Here is a 26,596-nt window from a genome sequence, read left to right on the forward strand (position 1 = left end):
GCCAGGTCCAGGAGGAGCTGTAAGAGCGGATTAATGGTGGAGGTTACAACGCCATGCACAAGCGCCCATGGCCAGGGCCGAACACAGGGCAGCGAGCCCTCCTCCACCACCTCGATTACCAAGGGCGCCCAAGTGCCGCCTCGGGACCTTTCTTGTCCCGGTGACCAAATGCCACTTCGAGGGAAGACCTCCACGGTCTTGTTGGAAGAAGTAGAAGATGAAGAAGCCCACTTACGGTCCGACATCCTGGTCGTGACCCCAAGAAGGACGCCTACTCCCACCTTCTCCTCCTCCACGACTCCGAACGGTAAGAAGGTAATTGCGGAGATGTACTATGAACCCCACGGCATCCTGTGGACCCGACGGGCAATACGAATCGCTCGAGGGGACGCCGCTGCCTGCGCAGTACTCAACGGCTGGGTGCACCCTCGACGCAGGGGAGAGGTGACCGACCAGCTGTGTCACCAGCTGAAGGAACAGACAGAGACGGCCGGCCAAGCCCGGGAAAGGTGGCAGTGGATGGAGGACTTGCAGAAACCACCAATGTATATACGGGGGAGAAAAGGGCGTAATGTCTCGATAAAAGTGCAATTAGAAACCTTGGACACGAGAGAGACCCATGCCGTAAGCGCCCTAGTGGACAGTGGGGCCACCGGTAGCTCAATCGATCGTGCCTGGGCCCAAGCGCATAACCTTAATCTTAAAAAAGCGGCCCGTCCCGTACCCGTCTACAATGCTGACGGCACCAGAAACAAGGGAGGCGACATCACGGAATACGCCGAAGTGAGATTATGCATTGGGGATCACGTGGAACGGATCGAACTAGCCGTAGTCGATCTAGGCTCTACCCCGCTATTCCTCGGGCATGACTGGTTGCAGCGTCATAACCCCCTGATTGACTGGGACACCGGTGCGGTTACCCTAGCCCGATGTGCATGTCGAAAGATCCCGTTCTCACTACCCGATACCGACCCCTCGTCTCGATGGGAAGAGTACGAAGAAGGGGACACCATCTTGGTGATTGACTTCGAAGAAGCCTTTCATGTGCGCGCCATGGGGACCAAAGCCAATGAACTGGCAGCCCAAGCTAACACCAAAAAGACCGTCAAGTCCTTTGAAGAAATTGTGCCAGAAGAGTACCGCGAATTCAAAGATATCTTTGATAAAGAGAACTTCGATGAATTACCACCACGAAAACCCTGGGATCATGCCATTGAACTCATCCCCAATGCCAATGCCAATCTGGACTGTAAAGTCTACCCACTCAATCCAGCCGAACAGGAAGAGCTCGACAAGTTTCTCGACGAGAACTTGTCCACCGGACGCATTCAAGCCTCGAAGTCTCCTATGGCTTCACCCTTTTTCTTCGTAAAAAAGAAGGACGGGAGACTGCGCCCAGTGCAGGACTATCGCAAGCTCAACGAGATGACGATTAAAAACCGTTATCTGCTGCCCTTGATTGGAGAACTCATGGATCGGCTGAAGAAGGCCAAGTACTTCACCAAGCTGGACGTGCGATGGGGATATAACAACATCAGGATCAAGAAGGGGGACAAGTGGAAGGCAGCGTTTTGGACGAACCGGGGACTCTACGAACCCCTAGTCATGTTCTTTGGACTCACCAATTCCCCGGCCACATTCCAGTGGATGATGAATGATATCTTTAAAGACCTCATAGCGGCGGGAGAGGTGTCCGTGTACCTGGACGATATACTCATCGCCTCCAAGACAAAAGCCGAACACCGACGCATTGTACGTAAAGTACTCCAAATATTACGCGAAAACAAACTTTTCCTCAAAGCCGAGAAATGTGAATTCGAGGTAGAAGAGACGGAGTACTTAGGAGTCATCATTAGCGAAGGGAGGGTCCGCATGGACCCGGTCAAGGTCGCCGGCTTGCTCGACTGGCCAGTTCCCCGAAGGAAACAGGAGTTACAATCTTTCCTGGGGTTCTGCAACTTTTATCGGCGGTTCATCCGGGACTATAGTAAACACGTCAAGCCATTGACTTCACTCATGGGCAAACAGGAGTGGAAGTGGGGGGAGGCCCAGCAAAAGGTGTTCGAAAGGCTCAAGGAGCTATTCCGCGAAGATGTGGTACTAGCCATCCTGTTGAACGAAGGACGGTTCAGAGTAGAGGCGGACTCCAGCGAGGGGGCGATAGGGGCGGTACTATCCCAATGGCAAGAAGAGAAATGGTGACCAGTGGCCTTTCTCTCCAAAGCCTTGTCCGTAACCGAACGAAATTACGAGATCTACGACAAGGAGCTCCTGGCCATCATGATTGCCCTGGAAGAGTGGCGTCAGTATCTCATGGGAGCAAGGGAAGACTTCAAGATTTGGACGGACCATTCCAATCTCCAGTATTTCCGCAAGCCTCAGAAACTCAACCGACGACAAGCTTGGTGGGTAACGGAGCTCGCGGAGTACCAGTTCACCTTACACCATAAGCCGGGGGCGCAAAACTGCAAGGCAGACCTCTTATCTAGGAGAGCGGATCATGACCAGGGGAAGGAGGATAACAGAGACATCACGATGCTCAAGGCCGAACATTTCAGGGCTCTAATCATGCCCACTGCCGAAGAACTTCATGAACGGATCAAGATCGCTACGCACGACCCGCGTCACTGGGACAGAGGAATCTCCGACTCCCTGAACCATGAAAAAGGGGTCTCTCGCGACTAAGACCTTTTATGGTATGACGGACGGATTTATATACCAAGAAACCATGACCTTCGCGGGCAGATTATCGCTATCAAACATGATCACGCCACGGCGGGCCATCCGGGTATTGAAAAAACTAAGGAACTCTTACTTCGAGACTACTGGTGGCCCCGAATGCGCCGAGACGTGGAGGATTATATCAAAGGATGTGAGACCTGTCAAAGAACTAAAGCGGACCGTCGACCAAAGAAGGCCCCCCTTCATCCCAATGAGGTGCCCCTATGGCCATGGACTCATATTTCGGTCGACATGATCACCAAACTCCCGAATTCCAAGGGGTTCGATTCCATTCTAGTCATCGTCGACCGTTTCTCCAAAGCAATCATCCCGATCGCCTGCACCGAAGAACTTACCTCCCTAGGTTTCGCCAAGATCCTACGGGACTACGTTTACGTACCCTATGGGGTAATGCCTGAGAAGGTCATCTCAGATAGGGGCTCGGTGTTCGTCTCCAAGTTCATGAAGGAGTTTTACCAACTCCTCCAGGTACAAGGGAATCCTTCCACAGCGTATCACCCCCAGACCGACGGGCAGACGGAGAGGGTAAACCAGGAAATTGAGAAGTACCTCAAGATGTTCGTCAATGACCGACAGGACGACTGGAGTGAATGGCTGCCCTTGGCCGCTTTCACCCATAATAATCGCCAACACTCGGCGACGGGGTACTCCCCCTACAGGGTCATTTTCGGAAGGGATGGAGAAGTCATTAAAAGGACTCCTGGACCAGCCGCCGTCCCAGTGGCAGGAAAGTTGGTGGAAGAGATAGAAAAGGTGCAAAGCGAAGCAAAAAGGTCATTAGAAAAAGCGGCCGAGTCGATGAAGAAGGCCTATGACAAGCATAAGGACGTCGCCGTGGACTACCAGATCGGAGACAAGGTATGGCTCGATACGACCAACCTCCATCTCCCCCGTCCTACGAAAAAGTTGGGAGATCGACGGGTCGGCCCCTTCACGATTACCAACAAAAAGGGAGCTTCAGCCTACGAACTCAAGTTACCCGCGGGTTGGAAGATCCACAACCGCTTCAACAAGTCACTCCTGACTCCGTATGTCGCCCCAGCATTCCGGAATCAACCACGTCCGGGGAGACCACCTCCAGAGCTGATTGAAGACAAGGAGGAGTACGAGATTGAAGAGATCGTAGAACAGCGAGACAAAGTTGTCGGTCGAGGTCGAACCCGTCAGACCATAACGGAATACCTGGTAAAGTGGAAAGGATACCCAAGAGAGGAAAATTCTTGGGTTAAACGATCCAATATGGCCAATGCGGAGCAACTCGTCAACGAGTACGAAGCCCGCATCCAGAAAATTCAGTGGGAAGTCAATGACAGAGGAAAGACAGTTGGTATCGACCACAAGATACCACGTAATCTCCCTGTCGAGTATCACGACCCGACTACGCCCTGCCTCTCCGAAGTGGAAACCGTGTATTCTTCTCAGTGCTCCGCCCCAGGACATTCCGACGAAGAAATCAACGTAGTAGGGGACGTAGCTGCCTCAGACGCCGGATGAAACAAGGGACCTGTATCGACCACATCGTCCTTCCAAAAACTCGTAGTGGAAATTTCCGAGTCGATGGACCGCGCATTGCAGGAGAGAAACGCGAAATGGTTAAGGGACAACAAAGTCCCTGACAATAAATATTGGAAATACACTCCACCAAAAACCGACCCATGATTCGACAACCCCAGAGTTCGCGACTCCTACCTGCGACGACGCGCCCAAGAGATCAAAGACTCTCGACGGGAGAAAAGACCCTACGTAAACCCCCCAATCTTGCTCGACCCTCCGTCTGACGATGAGATCGATGTGAATAATCTTCAAAAGGTGACGGAAAATTGGGACTTCGATAGCGAAGATGATGACAACGATGATGACAGTGTTGTGTCCTCTTACAGTCAGTCACGACAAAGCGGAGAGGAGACTGAGGCCTCATTCGGGACGAACGAGTCATAGAGAGGGGGTAATGTTACGGTTTATTCTTTTCTTTTTCCTTACTCTCGTAATCATGCTTACGATACGACGCGATTCTGATCGGACATTCTCACAGTACTATTATTAGGATACCCAACATGTATTTAAGTAGAGCCTCAGCTGGTCTAAACCCCAGCTTCGGCTAAGGTTTAATCTACCTAACTCAAAGCTCCCTGTTTCGTGACTATCTAAGTTCACGACTGGCTCTCCTTCATCTACTTTGACCCCTCTCGTATCGTCCACCGAAGTGCGAGTGGCGATCTTGAGTTGATCTAAGTCGATAAGAGTTAGTGGCTAACAACCGAGGAGGAGGTGAACCTTCAAAACCTCCAACGTATTCATGAAAATTGGAATGGAGATGAAGAAGACAATGAGGATGATATACCATCCTTCTACTCCGAATCAAGAGGCTCAACTTTGGACGATGACGAGTGGGAGACTGAGGACTCATTCGGGATGAACGAGTCTTAAAGAGGGGGTAATGTTACAATTTATTCACTTTTTTCCTTTTTCTTTGTTTTACTCAGCCTGATTACTCATATGCGACCGTCACAGACAGTTTCTCACAGTACTATTATTAGCATATCCAAGTGTATTTAAGTAGAGCCTCAGCTGGCCTAAAACCCAGCTTCGGCTAAGGTTTAATCTACCCAACATCGAACTCCGTGTTTCATGTCTCCTTGTTCTCTATCGACTTGATACGTCGTCTTTGACTTGCTAGAGTATCGACCACCGAAGTGCGAGTGGTGATCCTAGTTCGATCTAAGTCGATTAAAGTTGGTTGATAACATTTGGGTAATCGATAGGGACATTCGATGTTGGTCACCGTTTGAAACAGTGAGAAACGTGAGAAGCAAGCTTCAGCTAAATGTTAGCCACCAACTTGACAAACAAAGATCAACAAGGGAACACCACTTGCACTTTGGTGGATTGTTCACGATGAGGTCTATGCTGGTCTGAATGAGCCAGTAACTAGACTTAGATAGTCATGGAGCGGGGAGCTTTAGAGTTGGGTAGATTAAACCTTAGCTGAAGCTGGGGTTTAAGCCAGCTGAGGCTCTACTTAAATACAAGTTCAGTATGCTAATAATAGACTACTGTAGTTCGGTAACCATGCATGAAACAATGGGAATCGTACAATGTCCAGGTGTCACAGCACAATGTGAGAGTCATGCATTGACAATGTGTGAACTGTCCGAGTGCTTGGATGCGCTGATAAGATAAAGACAAGCACTGAAGAAGAAAAATGGAAAAATTGTAACATCATCCTGATTAACACCATTGTAGATGTTATCATCTGCAGGCAGAGGCTTGGTCATAAGCTGGCCCCATGATGGTCTCCATTTTGCACCTGCATTTCCAGGTTCAGGGTATAAGAAGAAGAACTGTGCCCTTGACCTCACATCCGCTGAATTGACCAGTGCTGTCCATGCCTCCTCAAGAGACTGGCTCTCATAGTATGCTGGTATCGTCTCAGACTGCAGAAGAAATGCCAGCCCTGCAACTTTGTCCACTGGGTTCGTCAATACCCGATTTTGCATGATCTTCAGTGCTTCAAACACATGATTTTTTGAAATGTGATACACAGCCTGCAGCTGTTCATGAAATCTGGTCAGTAGCTCAGTCTCATACTTCCCATCCTTACACTTAGCATGCATTGGTCCATCCTGTGTGTTCCCACCAATCTCTCTGTATATGCCAACCTCCTGTAGTGTCCATGCATGTTTAAACCAAGACCAATTACTGTCCAAGTCACCCTCCTTCAAACTCAAAGGCCAACCCAGCCCATTCAAGTACCACACCATAGACAAATGATGTGTTTGATACACTGCTCCAATGGTGGGCACATCCAGCTTCCACTCTTCTGCATGCATATCTTCTCCTTGTCCACCTATCTGTCTCAAGCAGAGGACATCCAACCATGCATACTCCAGTCCAAGATTGAGCATCTCAATGCAGACAAGGTTGAGGCTGGCATCTTTTGGGATGGGAACAGGCCATTCATTTCTGTTGATAGGTGTCCACACATTGACACGATCCTTCTCATCCATCCATCCATGCAATATTGGCTGAGGCCAGCACCACATGAACTGGCAGTCATGAATGTTGGTGCACATGCACCAGCATGGCACCACTCGGTTGCTGTACAGATCCCACACACATCGGGGTTGCAAGTTTGAATTGATGATCCGGTTACCGTCAAGTGCTTCTTGTCGCATCCTCTGGTCCTCCTCCTCCCATTTACAAAGTTTAGCTTGTATATTGCTCCAGTCAGTGGGTGTACCATATTCGGCGGAGAAGGCCATATGCCGTGCCAAAGTCATAGTTGTTCGCAATGCATTCTGCAAGAAGGGAGGAGAGGGATAGGAGTGTCCAGATTGTATGATGTTCCGAGTGTGTAGTTGAGTTGATCCAAGATGCCCTTCACACTGAGGGTATCGCAGGGAGTGTCAGCAAGGTAGGATGATATCACAGGCATGGCACTACTGGTGTACACCCATTGCAATGGAATGATGATCGACAAATCCGCCTGGCCTGTCTCAGCGAAGGCGGAGATGGTGACCTTGGGGAAAGATATTCCCTGGAAGTGTTATCAATTTCTCCTCTGTTTCAGTTTGCCGACTGACTTACCCACTGCGGGGGCCATCGTCCATCGTCATCAAGCATCAGACTGTCAAAAAAGCGATTGATTTAAGACCCCTTGAACGGCGCTAATGACATCGTACTGAGTACTCGAAGTGAGATGGATTAATAATATGTACTAGTTCCTATCTTCCAGGCTCACGATGGATATGCAATGAAGAGAGTGCTAAATGAGAAACTGTTTGCCTCGAGGTAGGCAGTGGTCGAAGGTCACAACTTGAATTCAACTCCGCACTGATGCGAGGTCATCGTGTGAACAATATGGTAGAAATCTTCATCCTCTCGAGTTCATCAAGGTTGCACAGCAAGGAGCGCCCTGTTTCCAGAACGTTAGCCTACAGATTGGGAACATGTTTATCATCGTAAGGATTGGTGGAATGGCCTCAAAGGAATGAATTTTGCCAAGGACTCGGACGGCGCATAGGTTTATTCATACTGTAAGCGCTACTTCGAATAGGCGTGCTCTTTATGCCCATTTAGATCTCTTGCATTCGGATGAACGGATGGAGTGCCCAAAACTCCTGTCAAACATGGTCGAACAGACGCTGCAGAAAGATACTCTATCCATTCCCCCGGTCTATCTATAATCTGCTCGGATCGCAGTTTTGCAATCCCCCTAACAGCTGCCCTCTGGATTCATCCTCGATATGGACAGACTGACCCATCTAGACAGCGAGATCAAATCACGATTTTCGACCGGTAAGGAGTTGACTCCGGCTTATCCTGCATGAAGGAGATTAGGTTAGCTTCCACAGATAGAGCCAAGCATTTGAGAGGAAAAACTGATATCTATCATGAGAACTTACTTTGCGGGAGAAGGAGCGTAGTACCATTAAAATAGCCCTGTAAATTGAGATATGTGAATCAAATGGGCCTGTTCTTCAACAAATAAATGAAAACATGAGTACGAGCCAATGATGTGCTATGGGAAAGATAGAACTGACTTCAAGTCGATGCCCCGAGTGCTGTTCTTCGAAATTTAAACCAGTGAAACGAGATGGCTTCCCCAAATTCATGGCGCCTTCGAGGTTGAAACGGGTGCTCTAGAATTCCTGTCCAAAATAACAGCATTGGCAGGTCGAAAAGTAATTTGTTGCAGCCTAGAATACGCAAGGGTGCTGACACAGAAATTAAGCAATGACGAGATAGCAATACGAATTGAAGAACAGGAACAGGTTGGTAGATCGCAGTTTAGCTAACACTTTAGTACGTTGGATTTGCCATCCTGCTGAATTCTGGAAGTTCCGAGTCGTTGAGTCAAAAAGAATGCAGCAAACTGTGCGAGAGAAATATTGATGAAGGACAAGGATATAAATGCGGCTGAATACATCAAAGCTCCCAGAGCCAGTGCTTATCCTCCCATTACGATGCTTTCCTTTGCTCCTGTTGTTCATGAACTCGCTAGCCTTGGTTATATCTCCACCTCGTCATTTCCAGACCAGCAGCTCCTGCAACTTTTTCCTGATACATTCATCGATGGAGAGACGTCTCATTTGTTGTCCAACCTTCTCACCTGCATGAACGCTTTAAAATGTGCCGTGTGGGTGTTGCCATGGCTGACGTCATGATCTCAGCGAGGAAAGGTTTTTAAGTTGTACAGAGCGAATGGCAAACATGCTTCTCGTTCAGAACGTTTGGTGGCTGATAGTCCATGCAGCGCGTGTTCCATCCCGCAAGACGATTGCTGAGCACACACCATCAATGCCGTATCCAAGTAAATCAGCACCACAGTGCACAGCCTGCTATATACACTCCCCAGTCGATCACTGAGTGTCGATGATTCGAGCTGTTGTTCCCAACTTCAATCCCGTCGGGTAGAGCTCTCCTGCTACCTTGATCGATATGGAACCAAGTTGGACGGTGCCATCAAGTGATGGGAGGCTATCGAGGTCAAAATCAGATGAAGGTAGTGGTGGATCCGGCAAGGATCATACCGTCAAATGATGGACTCGGCAGACGTAGTAATAAAATCCACGACAGAATCGTCGTATGGGATTAGCACCGCATGAGATGCCTTTCTTTTCTGCAGAGATACTTTTGCCTAAGAGACATGATTAGTAGGCGGGACATACTATCTGCGAGAGTAACTCAACGGTTGCTGATTATCATATCCTGTAGTATGGACAGTAAAGTAAGTTCCTCCTCTAGTTCTCCATTCAGAATCGCGTGTTGAGTTGGTGCCCATCCGCGTAATCTTCAAGTTGGGAAGAAGGGATGGGTGGGTGTTCCTCGGAGCGAAGTGACCAAGAAAACGAGAAGAGAGGATACGCCCGAAAGAATCTGTGATGCTTCCTTGAATAGGTCTGCTCAGATCTGAGGATGAAGCGAATATATATGTGGTCTAGTAGATATGAATAAGTTACAAGAAAGCATGTACGGTGACAGACAAGACTCACAAGTTCAACATTCACAACTTATGAAGGGAAAAAATTCGTCTGGAGGAAGGAAACTGGTGGAGAAGTCGGGGGTAAGTTTGGTGACCGGATGAATGATTATTGAAGGAGTCGAAGGGCATCCAGCGAGTGAGTCGAGGTTGATACAAGTTAAGACTTGTTTTCTCCGTCATTTATTTGCCTTTCTGTGCTCTACCAGAATTCCACGCCAAGGAATAGGGATGGTTTGTTCCTCCTGGATCCAGACTTCCGCTCAGAGTTTGACGATGAAGATCAAGGCGGAGATTTAAGAGATCCTGCTCCGTATAACGCGCTGGTATTGGCATTGATATCCTTCTAGCCCTGTCCCCGCAAAAGTCTGGTTTTCGAATGTCGGCACATTTTACATCAAAACAGGCCGTTGTTCGAGTTCACGTAGGCCGCACGTGTTCAGCTCGGTTTGTTTTCGTAGTGCTGATGCGAGATAGGCCATCGACGCATAGGGAGAAAGAGAAGAAGAGGATAGAGATCGGGAAGAGATGAGAAGATGCAGCGTGCTGTACGGGACGGAGGAAGTGCTGAAAGCTATGTACGTCCGTTGCGTCCATTTGGTTTTGGTGACGTCACGCTTCTTGTTCCTTCCCGACGACATACTGAGGCTCACGGCAAGCAATATTTCTTTTCCCTTCTTTTCCCCTTTCATTCCAGCCGGCCAGGACTGCCAAACACTTGAGACCAATGCCCACTTCCCCGCGACGGACAGGGCAAAAAAAAACAGACGTCGACGTTGGTGGGAGATTGGAGTCTGGACTCTGGAGACGGCGATGAGAACTGCCTGACTTGTGTGCGCTCGTAGTGCAAGTTCCTTCTCTCCGGTTGTACGACATTCTCCCGAGTTGGAGATTGTGTTCCAGAGCGTCCGCATCTCTGGAATCTCGCTCAAGCATGCGACTCCCCTCCCTCACCGCCAAGACCCGCGCCCCTTCCACAAATACGGATGCTCCACGTCGATGGCGCCTGAAGCTTAATTTAACCCAGGACGTCCGACACGTCCATCCTCATCTTCCTTCATGCCCCCAATCAACTACTATCACCCATCACTGACTCCCGCGACACAAATGATTTCACCATTACGATCTTTTACCAGGCCGACCAAGAAGCACTGGATGGCGCGCCTACTTCCTTGACTCGTCGCATCGAGAACGGCCCAAGGACGGAGGATGGGATGGCAAACTACCATTAGGAGATAGAACCAGTGAGCAACGCGTCAATCTCAAAGATTACCAATTCTAGCGTTGAGGACTAATTGGGGGACGATGGGCGTTGATGTTATGTTCGACGAAGAGGGACAATAGGAAGAGGAGGGAAAAGACTGGGAATTCCGAAGACATGAATCGGACAAAGAGGGCGAGGACTGCGACGCTGCAATCAGTGAGGACAGGGAGCGAAGAGGCCCTCACTGTTGGCGAATCTTCGAAATCCCTCAAATCAAAGGTCAACAAAGCCGTCTTCATGACAGTTCCCAAATCCAATCACCGCTGCCGGCAAAAGCCTCCTCTGTGCACACCATCCTTGGCTCCGAGTCGAACCTTCGTGACTGCGAGAACCCGCTCGGTGGAGCTCTTCGACTACCAGAACTTTTGAGAAAGCGCGACGTCATGACCTGGTGTACTAAGCTCATGCGGAGTGATGCTGATGGGTGCGTCGACGTTGAAGTTGCTGTATACAAAAAGGGTGTGGCTTGAGGATCGTCAGACGAAAGCTCACTCGTCCACCGTTCCCAAGCCCAACTGCGTTCAGAGCAAGCTCTACCTCATTGCATTTGGCACCGATCAGCTCTCCATTGCGCACCGGCCAGTGCTGGAAAGGTATGCGTGTTTAGTTGCGTCCCGGTCTCGTCGCTAACTATTCCTTAATACTTAGGTCAATATTGCTATGCTTACAATCCTGAACTATCCCTCCAAGTTTCAAGATAACGCTACCGGACCTTGGCCCGTTCAAAATTATCCACGTGTCCAAGCAAATGGTCGGCTCAAAGTATCTGGTGTCAAAACCGGAGAACTTGCAAATGAACGAAGCAATGGATTGCCAAACATAACCGTACCAAGAATCTCTTTCCCCTCTTCAGTCTCCCGAACATTCTCTATCACGTTAGAATTCGGGTCAAGAACGAAGGTCGAGATCTTGTACTCGTCCGACACACCTCCCCGGGTTGCAAGATGCTTGTATCTGCAACATGTGCAGAGACCTCGGCCTGAACACTCGCATATGTGTGTTTTCAGGACACTGAGGCAGGTGCCGCACTTCGTGCCAGAGCGGATTCAGCGGTGTAAAGATGCCGGCATCGAATCTGTGTACAATATCATGGAGATGGAGGACGACAAGTGAACAGCACTCTTAGAAATGTCCCATGCGCAGATGTAAGCATTTTTGCACAGGTGTAACGTATCCTCATTTGATTTTACGGGCATTGCTACGTTCGTCAACTCGTACCAAGGAATGATTTCTGTATTTTGGTAAAGCTGTCTGCGTTATTGTCTTATCTGTAGTAATTGTATTGTAGTTCGATGAATGATTTATGAACCTGCTACGCAGGAAATCCTTATAATTCACACTAAATAACATGAATTACATCGTCCAACCAAGAGAACGACCTAGTCAAACCAGATCAGCATCATCAGGCACCGTCGAGGGATTTCTTCGCTGAAATCGGAGAGAGAAAAGTCAGAATAGAAGTAGTAAGTGTAAAGAAATTTGCGATGTACACGAAGGACAGAGTGCATCAGAACATCTGCATTGGGACGCTCGTTGTCCGGATGATTACCCTGGGGGACGTACTTTGACGGAAAAAGGAGAGCCTCCGCTCTGAATTCGTCCAGTGACATTGACCCTTTAGCTGAAAAGGGGGTATTGGTGGCATATGCATCCTTACGATCGGCCATCTCTGTCCGCAATTTGATCCATGGAACTAATAGTAGAACAGAAAAATCAAGGAAGAAAACGAGGGTGATGCTCACTTACGGCTTATGTAGAACACCATGTAATGCATATAAGCCCAGGCGAATATCTCCAGTTCGGTATCAACATCCGAGTCGTGTAGTTCAACGTCCCGTCTACTAGCCAAGATCGAAAAGAACAGCTTATGCCACTCAGGATCCTTCGACACTCCCGGAGGCGGCGGAAAGCGTGCATGGTCGCCTTGGTAGAGCATATTGACGTGGCTTTCGCTATCGCGCAGGAATTGAGACACTGGTCCCAATTTCGCCCTCTGGAGTTCGTAAAGGCTGGGCCAGAGAGAACGGCATGTTTGGTCGGGATCAGGAACCTCAGCCTCGGCATCGGCAAGGCTCGGGATGAGTTCGTTATGGAAGGTAGCGATCCCAGCAGAGAGGTAGGGAGAGTGGATAATGTACACCTCTGTGGCATCCGGGGGGATCGGCCCATAGTCAGCGAAGAATGGGCCATACTTGAAGTCAGGGTTCCATTGAAATGGGAGATAATTTGAGTGACCGTAGATGGGGGAGACGGGTCGGGGCTTCAGGTATATCTGGACCTTGGACATAGGAGAAAGAGAAAGAGACTTGGTATATGGATGATCGGCCCGGGAGCCTGAGATTGAGCTTGGAGGACCTCAGACATCTCCAGGTTGAACTTGCAGTGCGGAACAGCTGTATACGCGCTGGATTGAACTCTCATCAAGACATTTTTCCCATACAGATATACGCATATGACTTGATAAAAAGAATATTGTACTATGTAATGTGTCACTCAAACAAGAATATATCGACCCTTCTTCGTAATTTGTAGATCCTGTAACCGATCCCATTCTCCTTCATCAAGAACTTTGAACACCGACACCTTCTCAAACTTCTCTCCCCCTGGCAGGTTCGCCCCAACGATACAGCAGCGAGAACCATCAACATACCAAGGGGGGTAATAGGAAAGAATCAGGGGTGTAAGTGTTTTCAGGTATCAGGTACTCGTGTGTGGCCTTGATCTTGAATCCATGTTCTATCCTATTCTTGTCTTCAACAATCAATTCTCCACGTCGATAACCCCCTTCCACAGCAGCCAATCCCCGCCACCAACCCCTTTTCAATGTACTCCACATCACACCAGTCTTCATTCATCTCCTCATCCCAAACAACTTCGATCTGAGTGTAAACACCTTCGGACAGGGGCTTCGTCATAATCTGGTCCCATGATGATCTCCATTTTGTGCCTGCATTTCCCGGTTCAGGGCAACCGAGGAAGAGCTGTCCCCGAACGAGTACATCCATCGAATTGACGAGTGCTGTCCATGCGTCTTCAAGATACTCGTCCTCATAGTATGCCGGTATCCAATCGGGGTTCAGACGAAATGCCAGGCCGGCGACTTTGTCCACCGGGTTGGTCGACACCCGATTCTGCATGCTCTCCAGTGTTTCAAATGTCGACATGCGATGTGTAGACTTCAGCTGCCTGTGAAACCTGGTTAGTAGCTTGGTCTCATAGTTCCCATCCTCATCTATTGGCTCTACATGCATTGGTCCATCTGGTGTGTCCCCACCAATCAGCCTGTTGTAGTAGCCAACCTCCTGTAGTGTCCAAGCACGTCTAAACCATGACCGATCACTATCTAAGTCGCCTTCCTTCAAAGTCAAAGGCCGACCCAGCTCACTCAAGTAAATCACCACCCTGTTACCCCAATACACTGATCCAATGGTGGGCACATCCAGCTTCCACTCTTCCGGGCGCATATCCTCTCCTCGTCCACCCACCTGTCTCAAACAGAGAACGTCCAACTACACATACTCCTCTTCAAGAATATTGAGCATCTCGATGCGGACCAGGTTGAGGTCAGCATCTTTCGGGATGGGAACAGGCCATTCATGTCCGTTAATGGGTGTCCACACAGCGACCCGGTCCTTCTCATCCATCCACGCATGAGATATCGCCCGAACACGCCCGCGCATGCCCCAGCACATGCCCGTGAACCACCATGGAACCACCCGATTACTGTACAGATCCCAGACACGTCGAGGGTCCAAGTACGGCTGCACTATCCGGTTACCAACAAGTGCTCTTCTTCGCATCTCCCGATCCTGCTCTTTCCATTCCCAGACTTGATCTCGTATAGTGCTCCAGTTGTCGGTGTACCATATTCGACGAAGGCGGCTATATGCCATGCCAACGTCGTACTTCTTTGTGATGCACTCTTCAAGAAGGGAGGAGAGAGATTGAGTGCCCAGGCCGTATGACGTTCCAAGTGTTGTGTTGAGTAGATCCAAGAGGCCCTGAACACCGAGGGTAGCACAGGGAGTGTCAGCAACGCGAGACGATATCACAGGCTTTCTACCAGTGTACACCTGTTGCAATGGAACGGTGATTGACGACTCCTCTTGGCCCATCTCAGTGAATGCGGAGATGGCCACTGCAGGAAGAGAGATATGCTGGAGATGTATTATCTATTTGCACTCTGTTTCTTTGCCAATAGACTTACCTCTGGTTGAAGCCATGGTCTAACAATATCGGATTCACTGGCAGAAGATGCGTCAGAATCATCATCCGAAGTGTCACTAGATTGTTCTTCCTTGGGACTAGTCTGTAAATCCATATCGGAGGGTAGTTCTGGATAGTGAGGCGACGAGTCTGGTGTCGCCTCCAAAACAGGACCAACATCTTCTGAAATAGAATGACCGCGCTCCTCTCGCGGCTCGGACGGCATGGTTGTGTTGGTATTTTCGTCCAGTCCAGAGCTTTCGTCAGGAGATGGACCTTTAATAGCCTGAGCAGTCGCAAAGACGGAGTATATGTCGTTCTGAATTGACATCACACTGCTGGAAATTGATTGGACCTTGGTCGATGCTAATAACCTTGCATTTAGTACTCGAAATGAGAGGGACTAATGGCACATACTAGTTCTTATCTTCCAGGCTCACGATGGGTGTGCAGTCAAGGGAGTGAAAAATGAAAAGCTATTGCCTCTAGGCAGGCAGTGTCGCAGGTTATAGCTTGAATTCAACTCCGGACTGATGCGAGGTTCTTCGTGTGAATAGAAGTCTTCGACATCTCACGCTCATAAAGGCTGTACCACAAGGGACCGTTTGTTTTCGGAATGTTGATTTGGAGATCAGAAAAAAGTTTATTAGGGCAAGGATTAGTGGAATAAGGTTAAAAGCATGAATTTATAGGTTTATTCATACCATAAACACTACTTCGAATAGACGCGTTCTTTATGCCCATTTCGATATCTTGCGTTTGTACGAATGGATAAAAAAGCGCCCAAAGATCCTGCCGAACACAGCCAGACAGACGCCGCAGGACAGATTCCGCAAAGGTATATTCTATCCGTTCTCCGACTTATCTGCTCGGATCGCGGTTGTCCAGTCCCCAACAACTCCCCCCGGGCTTCGTCTTCGACATGGATAAGTCCGACCCGTCTACACAATGAAGTAGAACCAAGGTCGAAATGGGTGCTCTAGAATTTCCATCAGAAAGAATAGCATTGGCGGGTCGAAAAGCAATTGGTCGCAATTCAGAATATGCGAGGATGCTGATGCAAAGGTTAGGCAACGACGAGACAGAAATACGAACAGGTTGGCGGTCGCAGCTTTAGTACGCCGGACTTGCCATTCTACCGAATTTCGGAAGTTTCGTGTTCATGAGTCGAAAAGGGTTCGACGAACTGAACGAGAAGAATATCGGTGAAGATGGGTAAGTACATGAACGTGGCTGACGCGTTTGATTGCACCAAAGTCCACAGCGCCGGCGCTTATCCTCTGCCCTCTTTTGCTCGTATCCTCTATCTTTCAAACGTTCTGGAATTAGGTGAAGTATGTCGAATGTTTTGATTCCGCTCGACCCACGCGAACCTCGCTAACTTTGGTTACATCACCACCTCGCCGTTTCCAGACCAGCAGCTCCCGCAGTCTTTTCCCTGAAACCTCCATCGATGGAGGGACGTCTCGTTCGTTGAACGAGAAGCATGTCCGTCATCGCTCTGTACAACTGAAATTCCTTCCTCGCTGAGATCATGATCTCGGTCACAGCAGCACCCGCACGGCACATCGACGTCAACTTCAAGTTGTTCGTGCGGGTGAGAAGGTCGATAGTCCATGCAGCGCGTGCACCATCCCGCAAGATGATTACTGAGCCCACACTGGAATACGACTGTCAATGCCGTATCCAAGAATCTGCCAGAAACCGACTCAACGGCGCACTGACTGCTAGGCTTGACAGTATGTATTCCCCAGTTGTCGATGATTCGACCCCGTTGGCCCCAATTTTGATCATGTCGAGTCGAACTCTTCTACCCTTGAGCGATAAGGAACCAAGTTGGACGGTACCCTCAATGCGTGCACGGATGAGACGCGGTCAAAATTAGATGTCGGTAGCGGTGAGTCCGACAAGGATTTGCCTGATGTCCCATAGTTCGATAACGTCGAACAATGGACTGGGCGGACAGTGGTAAGATCAAGAACAGAGTTGTCGTACATTGTCAGACGCTTCTCCGGTCTGCGGGAATGTCTTTGCCTACGTATCACATTTAGTAGGCTGAATATATCAACTGAGAGAAAAACTCAACGAGTTCCTGATATTATAAACCGTGGATACCAACAGTTTTCCTCCTCGCAAGGCCAACGAATCGTGTAAATCAAGGTAGCCTTTATATTTAGCGTGTCAAAGAAGAGAAATCCGCGAACAATATTTCCATACCAGCTTATCGGACTCCCACCCTGGACATATGGCATCCTTGCCCCCTTCCTCTTGAACACCCAAAATGATGGCTCCAAATCGCCTGTCGTATAGGCCAATCGTAAGTCGATCGTCTCTCGGTGTCGTCCTCAACGGCTCCTCCTATGAAAGCGGCATTTTTTGCAGAGACGATGCCTCGCTGTACGACGTCAAAGCAGGCCTATCGTTCGAGTTTGGACGGAGGATGGAGGTGCTGTCGATGAGGCGAGCACAATGGCCAATCGACGCGTAGGGAGAAGTGTGAAAGCTCGGCAAGTCTGTTTTGCCCGGTTTTGCCGGTTTTGCAATTGGTGACGTCACATTTCTTGGGATACTTCCCAGAGTTTGGCAAGCGAATTTTCTTTTTCTTTTCACAATCGTTCTGACCTTGTATTACAGCTCACCACAAATGTACACTCGAGACCAAGGCAAATCTGAGATGGAGACACAGATGTCGACGTAGACTGTCTGGACTCTGGAGACGGAGTGCTGGTTCCTTTCTTCCTCTCGCGTTCAAGTCCGAGTTTGGGTAGTCAAACGAAAACGAACCCTTCACCAAGGGAAGGAAGATGGCAAGAGCGCGTCATTCACCCGTACGCGTACTGATTCTTGCCGACGGCCATAGGGTACCCGCCACGCAGTACTCGATCGTGTAGCAGCCCATCCTCCGAGTACGGTTGTGGGAGGATGATTTTGACGGGGTATCAATATATCAATGGTGGTTTTGAGTGACAAGGAGGAGGCTGTTTGTGCAGGAGGAGCGGCGGATTCATGTTGGATCTCACTCTCGCCTTCAAGCTCCACTGTTCAAAAAGCGACTTTATGCCTGCGATAAATGTACGTCCAACATCCTCCTACCACCAATAACTCATACCACAGTCGCCTCAACCCACACTCAAAGTTTCTCTTCTACGCCTCTCACCTACGCCAATAAGCACGGCGTAATCCCTATATTACCCAAGTCCACGGTCCGGCTTTTTCAAGCACACGCTTGCTTCCCCTCAAAAGCCTCGTTTGCAGGATGCGCCCTCAGTTTTGGCGGACGACGAGGTGATGTCTATAACGTGAGGCTGGGTAGCAAGTACCTTCTCATACCTCAGGATGGTCCAAGCTAAGAAGGCCTTTCTTCGGCACTACGCAATTCCTCTTTAGCGTGGAACTTTCTACTCGCTAGCATGGGACCGGGTTATGTTCGCGCCTCAAGGCCTCGAGGATAATCACACCGCGCATCCGCACTGTAAGTCTACACCTCTCTTGTCTCTTTCATAAATTTGGCTACCTTTATACACCTGGCATTTGACGCTGGGACAACGGATACCTCGGTACAAGCGCAGCTGCAGTGAGGAGGCCAGCTAATTATTTCAGGGTACTTTACACGCATGGAAAGCACTTAAATTTAATATATAACACTTGACTTGCATAATTTACCCTGGAGGATACGAAAGAAGGATGTATTCAGGAGACACGATGTACTGGAGAATAGGATTGGTACGGGTTATGTGCCGAGGATCCAGTCGGCCTGCATGCTGCGCTCCTCTAGCTCTTCAACTGCTCGTTCAAGTTCCTCATACCCAAACATGGCATCTCGGACAACGCCTCCGTCTTCTTGACGCTTGCTACGTTACGGGAAAGGTAGTGCCCAACGAAGCAGTACTTTGATTCCTCCCGTAGTTCCCTTCAATTACAACCGTTGAATACGTATCGCGCCGGCAAAGAACAAGCCTACAGTGAAATTATCCATTGCACGAAATTCAGCATGTACCACCGACACCCTTCCCAGTCTCATCGCAAAAGCGACTCTCCCAGAAAATACACGGACTTTCCTCCATACGCACGCGCGACGCTAAGCTCCGGATCCGTCCGTTTGGCCAAAATGCACTAACAGACGGTAGATGAAGGGAGAGGCCGTATTCAATGTTGGATATTTTATCCTACCGCGAGGTGATCGAGCTCTATTTGTGGAAAGGGAGCAGCCGGTGGAGACGAGGGGTAAACATATCCTATATGGTATTGGGATTGCAGACACCCCAATTGCGAGCCACGACCCCCGAATTCTCGTCCGAACGCGTCCCCCAATTCATTCAGGTTAGAACCAGTTGTGGTGATGGGGAGTGAGTATTTCGTCACGCTTGGCGTCAGTTGAGTGTTTTGGTATGGGGATTGGGCTGAGTGAAGGAGTCGTTGGAGGCAGTTGGGAGTAGTGAAGCAATGACACTGGATTATGAGCAAGGTCGCTCGGGTAAGATGATACGACCAGGCGTTGTGCACAAAGGTGCAGTCAGTGGATAAGAAGCATCCAGAGAATTTGCAGCTCCGAAGGGCAGTCCTGGCTTGAAGACGTTGACGTACGTCTGCAATGGGGGGAGTGTTGGAGTATGCGATGGCAGGTGTGTGTTTTCGTTGTTTACTTGCAATTGGTAGGATGTCTGCACAGCGGAGCGTGCCGGGTGAATCATGTACAGCTTTGTCAAGTGTTGGACTTCCGATGTTGGATATTAAAATCGCCGGACAACGTCCTCAGAACACTGACGTCGAATGCCTCAAACGCGTACCGGTGTTCGACGTTGTCCCGCAATGTGCTATCGACGTGGAGTTTCCATATTTGTAGAAAAGGCGCAGCTGGTAGAGGCGAGAGTCGCATGCATGACTGGATTCCAAGATGTAGACGCTCCCGAAACACAATCCCCAACCCCGCGCCACTCTCCAAACGCGTCTCCCAGTCTGCCATAGCACGGCCATCAGAGCGTGAGGCCCCGCAACTCGGTTCTGGCATCCGACTGCGTTCCTTCCATCTGTATGTGAGGTGCTCGTCTTGCTGTATCTGCACTCGAAAACTGGTACAAAGTGCATTTGGTTGCATGGGTGCTGAGAGTGAGGCCTGAGGCCCGGTTAGATTATGACGGCTGCACGATGATCAAGGCCTCATATGCAGTTTGTCGCGGATTATTGAGGATGGTGCAACGAAGGCTGCATCTGGATTGGACCTGAGCTGAATCTGTCAGTCCTGCTCTCGCCGAGGATCCTATCAGTTCGTGCTCGTCGGTGTGGCTGGATGGCAACTGGTGATGGTAGTCGGAGCGTGAGAACATCTGAGGACGTGCTGCTGACACTCGATCCAGTCATCCCTCCTGTCTGACGCGTTAGCTTTACTCTCTTCTCTTCCTTCGCGTCTATTCGTAATCTCAGAATCGGGTCCTGACGTCCGACACTTCGAGGATCCATCCTCGCCTTCCCTTGCGCCCTCACCCAAATTCAGTGCTCCCCTACCATTGCTAGACCTATCACCCATCACTTGTCACAAATGATTTCACCATAATGATCTCTAGCCCGACGTGTCTATATCAACCACGATCAGATCGTTCTTGAGGATTATTTTAGAGAATATCTAGAGCACAGTGTAGTCAACGCCCACGCGCAAGCACCACCTTCGAAAGAGTCACACCCGGCTCTTTCTCAGTACAATCATGGCGTTATTCCCTCTCTAGTTCTTACTACAGACCAATCTGCACCCTCTCAAAGACAGCGAGAAGCGACTGGTGCACCTACTTTGCTGACTGGCCCCATTGATCCGTCTTCTCGTGTCATCCAAGAATGCCTAAGAACGAAAAAGACGGCGGAAAACCACCAATAGCAGGTGAATAGCTCGTCAGTCTGTCGAAGAAGATTACCGACTACAGTGTCGAGGACAAGCCAGGGTTGGATCCTGGTATATTGCAGAGACTGACGATGAGTTGACGATGCAAGGTTTCGATGAAGAGGAACAATAGTAAGAGGGTGAAGAAGGCGTTGATTTCAGAGATGGTCGGACGAGGAAGATGAGGGCGAGGGCTGCGAGGCTGCAGTTTACAAAGAGGCACTCATCATTGGTGGCGAACCTTCGAAATCCCTCAAATCCAAGGTCGACAAAGCTGTATCCAGTTTCTTCCCATATCACAGCTACCGACATCTCTCCATCCTCAGCTCCGACTCTAACCTTCGTGATTGCGAAAACCATCTCATGGAGCTCTTTGACTACCAGAGCTTTCGTATCACGTCAAAATCCTCGAAAAAGAACACCGCTATATGATTGTCTGGTATACGGGGCTCATGCGGAGTGACGCCGATACGTACGTCAACTCGTTGAAGTTGCTGTACATGACAAGGGCATGGGTTGGGGATCATCAGACGAAGGCTCGCTCGTTTACCATTCCCCTGCTTCACCACGTTCAGAGCGAGCTTTCCCCCACGGCATTTGGCATCGACGACACTGTTCTTCTTTGCGCCCTCACCGGTGCCGAAAAGGTATGTTTCTTAGAGTGCATCCTGGTTTTGTTGCTGACTATTCCTTCATCCTTAGATCCAACTCTAAACGAGCTATCCAAATATCGTAATGAGACTGCCAGTATTTCGAGCTTGACGTGGCCAAGATCACCTACGTTGCTTCAGTCCAAGAAAAAATCGGCAACTTCATCGCTAGGCTCAAAGTATTGGTATCAAAATCGGCAAACTTACAAACGATCTCAAATGACGAATCACCGGATTACTGGACATCACCGTACCAAGAATCTCCTTCTCCACTTTCGTCTCTCTACGGTCCCCACCGCGTTACAACCTGTGTTGAGAACAAAGACCAAGATCTTGCACTCATTCGGGGTACATTTTCCCGGGATGAAGCCTGGAAACTGACAAAGAGGCGTTTTCGAAAGGGTCTACCAGCATCTCTGTCGGAGATGACTGTGCAGAAATGCGGCAGTTGAAACAGATGACAAGGTTTTCGCAGAGCTCGTGAGGAAATGGAAACCCAGAGAGGGCTACGATTTCCAGAGCTCGTAGACTAGTTGAACGGACTTTTTCGCTTCACACTGACTTTGGGGGCTGCAGCAACAAGTTCATCAGAGTCACTGAAAAGGCGAACAAGCCATACGAAGCCTTCGACGAGAAATTCCTCACTCTGGCTCAGAACAGTTTTCTTGCACCTGCCAACAGTGGCTGAAAAAACAGCGAAATCCCTGGGGGACATGGCGGTGGGGGAGACGATTACTAGCGAATACGGAAAGAATCCTAAACTTCACGATCTTCTTCTTGTCGGTGTCGGTATCCATTACGCTGGTATGACGTGCCAGGGAAGATCGTTCGTTCCCTGGTGGAAGTGCTGTTTGTGGGTGGATCTGTTCAAGTTCTCGTGTGTACTGCGATGCGTCAATCTGCCAGCGTATATGGTCGTCATAAAGGGAACGCAGATCTACAATCTGGAGACGGGTCGTTGGGTTGAGCTGTCTCCACAGGACGGGCACCAGAGTATCGAGTTGCGTCGTATTACTATGTGACATATAATTCGATGATGGTGTCCAATCAACATCTGAAGCCGACAATGTCGACTCTGGAACTGTTCCGTGTTTTCTCGCTATTGATCGAGTTCAAGCTGTTACCTGTACGTTCAATCGTCCCAAATCGTTCGTTACATTAACTCCATTATTTAGGTCTGCCAAGAAGAGAAGGTGAAACTTGTGAGGCTATTAGAGTGTGTCCCTATCCCTGTGAGAGAAACAGAGCCGGTGGCTAAAATGTTCTCCAGTTTCCCAACTTGATGGTATGTCAAATCGTTTTTCGTTCTTCGTAGGCTAACTTTACATCTAAGATTGGTTCTTGTTGTTGACATGGTGTTCGTTCATCAATCAGCCGGACGGTATCCCTGTTTTCCCTTCGACTTTCAGGTGTGCTGGTCAATTATTAGTATTCTTCGAGCAATCTTTGAAATATGTCTGAAACGTGGATGGGCCGTTCCTGCAAAGCAGCTCTTGACCTCTGCAAGATGGTTGAAAACCGAATGTAAGCCATATCTTATGTTGCTCTCTTTCGCTAATGTTGACCTTGGATCAGGTGGGGGTCGATGATGCCTCTCGAACAGTTCAAAGGCGTTCCTTCAGAAGCCATAAGAAAAGCCGAGGGTAAACAATTTGTCCCTAACACCTCACCTTGCATGAACTTTTGGTCGTAATGGTACAGTACTCAGGTATGCATGAGAGCTACTCGAGCGGGTAAAGAGCTACTACAGAATGTGTACTTGCTCAAATAAGAATATATCGGCATTTTTTAGTAATATGCAGATCATATAACCTATTCTGTTCTTCCTCAGAAATTTCCAGCACCGACACTTTCTCAAACTTTCCCCCTGGCAGGCTTCGCCCAACAACCCAACTATAGCATGATCTGTGCCAATGACTGCAAGGTCCAATCAGTGTGTAAGTGTCATCAGGTATTGGGTATGTGTGGGTGGCAGTGATCTTGAATCCATGTTCTATCCCACCCGTGTCTTTAACAATCAACTCTCCATGTCGATCACCCCCGGGCCCTTCCACAACAGCCAACCCCCGCATCAACCCCTTTTCAATGTAGCGCATGTCAAGCAAGTCCTCATCCCCCGTCCCATCCCAACCAATCTCGACACTGGAGTTATGATCATATGCGGGCAGAGGCTTCATCATAACCTGGTCTCACGATGGCCTCCATTTTTTACCCGAGTTTCCCGGTACAGGATACAAGGAGAACAACAGCCCCCGAAGTCGCTTATTCATCGAATTCACAAGCGCTGTCCATACCTCCTCAAGAGATTGGCTCTCATAGTATGCCGGTATCTTCTCGGGCCAGAGGACAAATGCCAGTCCTGCGACTTTGTCCACCGGGTTCGTCGACACCCGACTCCGCATCTCCTCCAGTGCTGGAAGCACCAAAGATGACATGTCCTGCACAGGCTGCAACTGCTTGTGAAACCTGGTCAATAGCTCAGTCTCATACTTCCCGTCCTTACACTCGGCATGCATTGGTCCGTCCGGGGTATCCCCAGCAATCTCCCTGCTGTTGCCAGTCTCCTGTAGTGTCCATGCACGTCTAAACCAGGACCGATCACTCTCCAAGTCACCCTCCTTCAAAGTCAAAGGCCGACCCAGCCCACTCAAGTAAATCACCACATGGGCCTCGTCATACACTGCTCCGATAGTGGGCACATCCAGCTTCCACTCTTCCGTGCGCACATCCTCCCCCGGTCCACCCATCTGTCTCAAACAGAGAACGTCCAACCATGTGTACTCCAGTCCGAGATTGAGCATCTCGATGCGGATTAGTTTGAGGTTAGCATCCTTCGGGATGGGAACGGGCCATTCATATCCGTTGATGGACGTCCACACGTCGGCGCGATCCTTCTCATCCATCCATGCGTGCGATATCGGCCGACGCTGCTGGGTCCATTTGTCATCAATGACCATGATCCACCATGGCACCACCCGATTGCTGTACAGATCCCAGACACGTCGAGGTGGCAAATGCGGATTGATGATCTGGTTAGCAACGAGCACTTGTTGTCGCATCTCCCGGTCCTCCTCTCCCCATTTACAAACTTCAGCTTGTTTAGTGCTCCAGTTGTGGGTGTACCATATTCGGCGAAGGCGACCGTATGCCATGCCAAAGTCGTAGTCATTTGTGATACAGTCTTTAAGAAGGGAGGAGAGGGATGGAGTATCCAAGGGGTGCGATGTTCCAAGTATGCTATTGAGTTGATCCAAGAGGCCCTGAACGCCGAGGGTAGCGCAGGGTGTGTCAGCAAGGCGGGATGATATCACGGGCGCATTACCGGTGTACGCCCGTTGCTTTGGAACGATGATCGATGATTCCGGTTGGCCCGTCTCAATAAAGGCAGAGATGGTAACTTCAGGAAGAGAGAGATGCTGAAAATGTGTTATCAGTGTCCCTCCTGCTTGCTTGCCGACTGACTTACCTCTACAGACCCTGTCTGATATCCATAATTATCATCATTCTTCATCACACCGCCAAAAAGCGATTGCTATAAGACTTTGGACGGTCCCAATGTGATCACACCGAGTACTCGAAGCGAGAGGAATGAATGATACGTACTATTGGCTCAGAAGGTGAAGGGAGTACTGAGCGAAAATTCAAAGGTGTTTGCCTTGAGGCAACGCAAGTGACAGCTCGAATCGGAATCCCCCGCTCCTCCACTGCCCTGCCCTGCCCACGCTTGATGTTCCTCGTTAACGTCATCCTCCTCATCCTCAGCATTCGTCTTGAGCGTAGCAGTCTCTTCAGAGTCAGCTTGGGTCATCCCGCCATATCCAACGAAAATGAACCATATTTGATGTCGGCCTTGCATTGAAACAGTAAATAATCCAAGCCTATCTGCACAGAACTAGAACCGCGCTATTAGACTAGGAAAGACAACAGCGCCCCAGGCTTGTTCCATGCGAATGCCTTTACCGATGGGAACGAGTTTTGTGGTACAATATACACGGTGATGAGACACTACCGTCATTCTCTGTCCATTTGTTGCTTTCGGCGGTGACGCAAAGTAGGGATGATCGACGCGTAGGGAGAGGGAGAACAGAATAAAGATCAAGAAAAAATGAGAAAGATGCTGCACGGAACGGAGTTAGCATTGGTGAGAAGGAAACAATCGAAACTTGAAAGCCCGCCACGTCTGCCATTTGGTGACGTCATGCTTCTTGGTTTATATACGGCAAGCAAATTTCTCTTGACACTGAACTTGAGCAATTCTGACTTTTGGCTACAGCTAACTAGGTCTCGAGACGAAGGCTGCCTTTCCCCATGACAGATGCACACCGAGAACACAGACGTCGACCTTGAGAAAATTGGACTCCGGAGACTCTGAGCAGGATTACGCTTGTGGGATGATGATTTTGACTCCTCCAAGCGGGTCGATGTTTCCCAAGGTGCCGGTGAGCTTTGAGTGACAATGAAGCTATTTGTGCAGGAGGAGGATGGGAAGGGGAGTGGCGGGATTCGTATTGGATATCCTACGTTACGATTTCGCCTTCACTTGTTCAAAACGACTTCAAGCCTGCGACATATCTATCATTGTGTACGTGCAGCATCCTTCTCCCACCCGTAACTCATAGCACAGTCGCATCAGTTCATACTCAAGATCTTCTCACCTACGCTAATAGCCACCGTGACGTTTTGACACCATTCGATGTAAACTCTGTTGTCTAAATCCGCGGTTTCTTCATACCATACCATTTTCAACCCCGAGTCTGTTTCCCCTCAAAAACTACTTTTGTTTGATGTTCCCCCAGGTTTTGCAGACGACGAGGTGAGCTTCGTACTTGGTGATATAAGACCTTTCTTCGACGCTGTACAACAGTTCAATGATGACGCCTCCT

The 26,596-nt window shown here is 49.3% G+C and overlaps 8 protein-coding genes across 8 annotated transcripts; 3 read left to right on the top strand and 5 right to left on the bottom strand.

Annotated features, from left to right (window-relative positions):
- Positions 1-6,017: 6,017 nt before the first annotated feature.
- Positions 6,018-6,929, bottom strand: EV420DRAFT_1254343 (uncharacterized protein; the record flags this gene model as incomplete). Its single annotated transcript, XM_060466755.1, has 1 exon — positions 6,018-6,929. A coding segment is annotated over one exon (912 nt), but the record flags the coding sequence as incomplete, so codon positions are not given.
- A 2,783-nt stretch (positions 6,930-9,712) lies between these two features.
- On the top strand, positions 9,713-11,664 carry EV420DRAFT_1480270 (uncharacterized protein; the record flags this gene model as incomplete). The annotated part of the gene is made up of 11 exons (XM_060469663.1): positions 9,713-9,808; positions 9,843-9,863; positions 9,934-10,037; positions 10,075-10,171; positions 10,217-10,302; positions 10,430-10,503; positions 10,861-10,968; positions 11,007-11,041; positions 11,069-11,412; positions 11,447-11,581; positions 11,637-11,664. 11 exons carry the CDS (start codon positions 9,713-9,715, stop codon positions 11,662-11,664), a joined length of 1,128 nt encoding a protein of 375 aa, XP_060330412.1.
- Positions 11,665-12,371: 707 nt separating this feature from the next.
- On the bottom strand, positions 12,372-13,275 carry EV420DRAFT_1764587 (uncharacterized protein; the record flags this gene model as incomplete). Its single annotated transcript, XM_060480785.1, has 3 exons — positions 12,372-12,416; positions 12,479-12,681; positions 12,735-13,275. 3 exons carry the CDS (start codon positions 13,273-13,275, stop codon positions 12,372-12,374), a joined length of 789 nt encoding a protein of 262 aa, XP_060330413.1.
- Positions 13,276-13,402: 127 nt separating this feature from the next.
- EV420DRAFT_1764588 (uncharacterized protein) lies at positions 13,403-15,525 on the bottom strand (the record flags this gene model as incomplete). The annotated part of the gene is made up of 3 exons (XM_060480786.1): positions 13,403-14,473; positions 14,543-15,145; positions 15,196-15,525. 3 exons carry the CDS (start codon positions 15,523-15,525, stop codon positions 13,742-13,744), a joined length of 1,665 nt encoding a protein of 554 aa, XP_060330414.1. The 3' UTR covers positions 13,403-13,741.
- Positions 15,526-16,164: 639 nt separating this feature from the next.
- On the top strand, positions 16,165-18,847 carry EV420DRAFT_1748413 (uncharacterized protein; the record flags this gene model as incomplete). The annotated part of the gene is made up of 12 exons (XM_060480241.1): positions 16,165-16,310; positions 16,347-16,409; positions 16,459-16,528; positions 16,608-16,682; positions 16,726-16,933; positions 17,023-17,091; positions 17,505-17,511; positions 17,609-17,705; positions 17,829-17,840; positions 17,893-18,022; positions 18,159-18,266; positions 18,309-18,847. 12 exons carry the CDS (start codon positions 16,165-16,167, stop codon positions 18,542-18,544), a joined length of 1,221 nt encoding a protein of 406 aa, XP_060330415.1. The 3' UTR covers positions 18,545-18,847.
- A 77-nt stretch (positions 18,848-18,924) lies between these two features.
- Positions 18,925-20,509, bottom strand: EV420DRAFT_1748414 (uncharacterized protein; the record flags this gene model as incomplete). Its single annotated transcript, XM_060480242.1, has 4 exons — positions 19,982-20,509; positions 19,779-19,908; positions 19,249-19,307; positions 18,925-19,045 (listed from the first exon to the last, which is right to left on the bottom strand). The coding sequence occupies exons 1-4, from the start codon at positions 20,287-20,289 to the stop codon at positions 18,925-18,927; spliced, it is 618 nt and encodes a 205-aa protein (XP_060330416.1). The 5' UTR covers positions 20,290-20,509.
- A 2,645-nt stretch (positions 20,510-23,154) lies between these two features.
- On the top strand, positions 23,155-23,617 carry EV420DRAFT_1546631 (uncharacterized protein). The gene is given in 3 exon segments (XM_060473306.1): positions 23,155-23,237; positions 23,289-23,515; positions 23,529-23,617. The coding sequence occupies 2 exon segments, from the start codon at positions 23,167-23,169 to the stop codon at positions 23,404-23,406; spliced, it is 189 nt and encodes a 62-aa protein (XP_060330417.1). The 5' UTR covers positions 23,155-23,166; the 3' UTR covers positions 23,407-23,515; positions 23,529-23,617.
- Positions 23,618-23,902: 285 nt separating this feature from the next.
- Positions 23,903-25,312, bottom strand: EV420DRAFT_1309270 (uncharacterized protein; the record flags this gene model as incomplete). The annotated part of the gene is made up of 2 exons (XM_060468543.1): positions 25,180-25,312; positions 23,903-25,129 (listed from the first exon to the last, which is right to left on the bottom strand). The coding sequence occupies exons 1-2, from the start codon at positions 25,222-25,224 to the stop codon at positions 23,903-23,905; spliced, it is 1,272 nt and encodes a 423-aa protein (XP_060330418.1). The 5' UTR covers positions 25,225-25,312.
- Between the last annotated feature and the right edge of the window lie 1,284 nt (positions 25,313-26,596).

The sequence above is a fragment of the Desarmillaria tabescens genome (assembly GCF_030435595.1).
Source record: "Desarmillaria tabescens strain CCBAS 213 chromosome Unknown EV420scaffold_19, whole genome shotgun sequence".
NCBI lineage: Eukaryota > Fungi > Basidiomycota > Agaricomycetes > Agaricales > Physalacriaceae > Desarmillaria > Desarmillaria tabescens.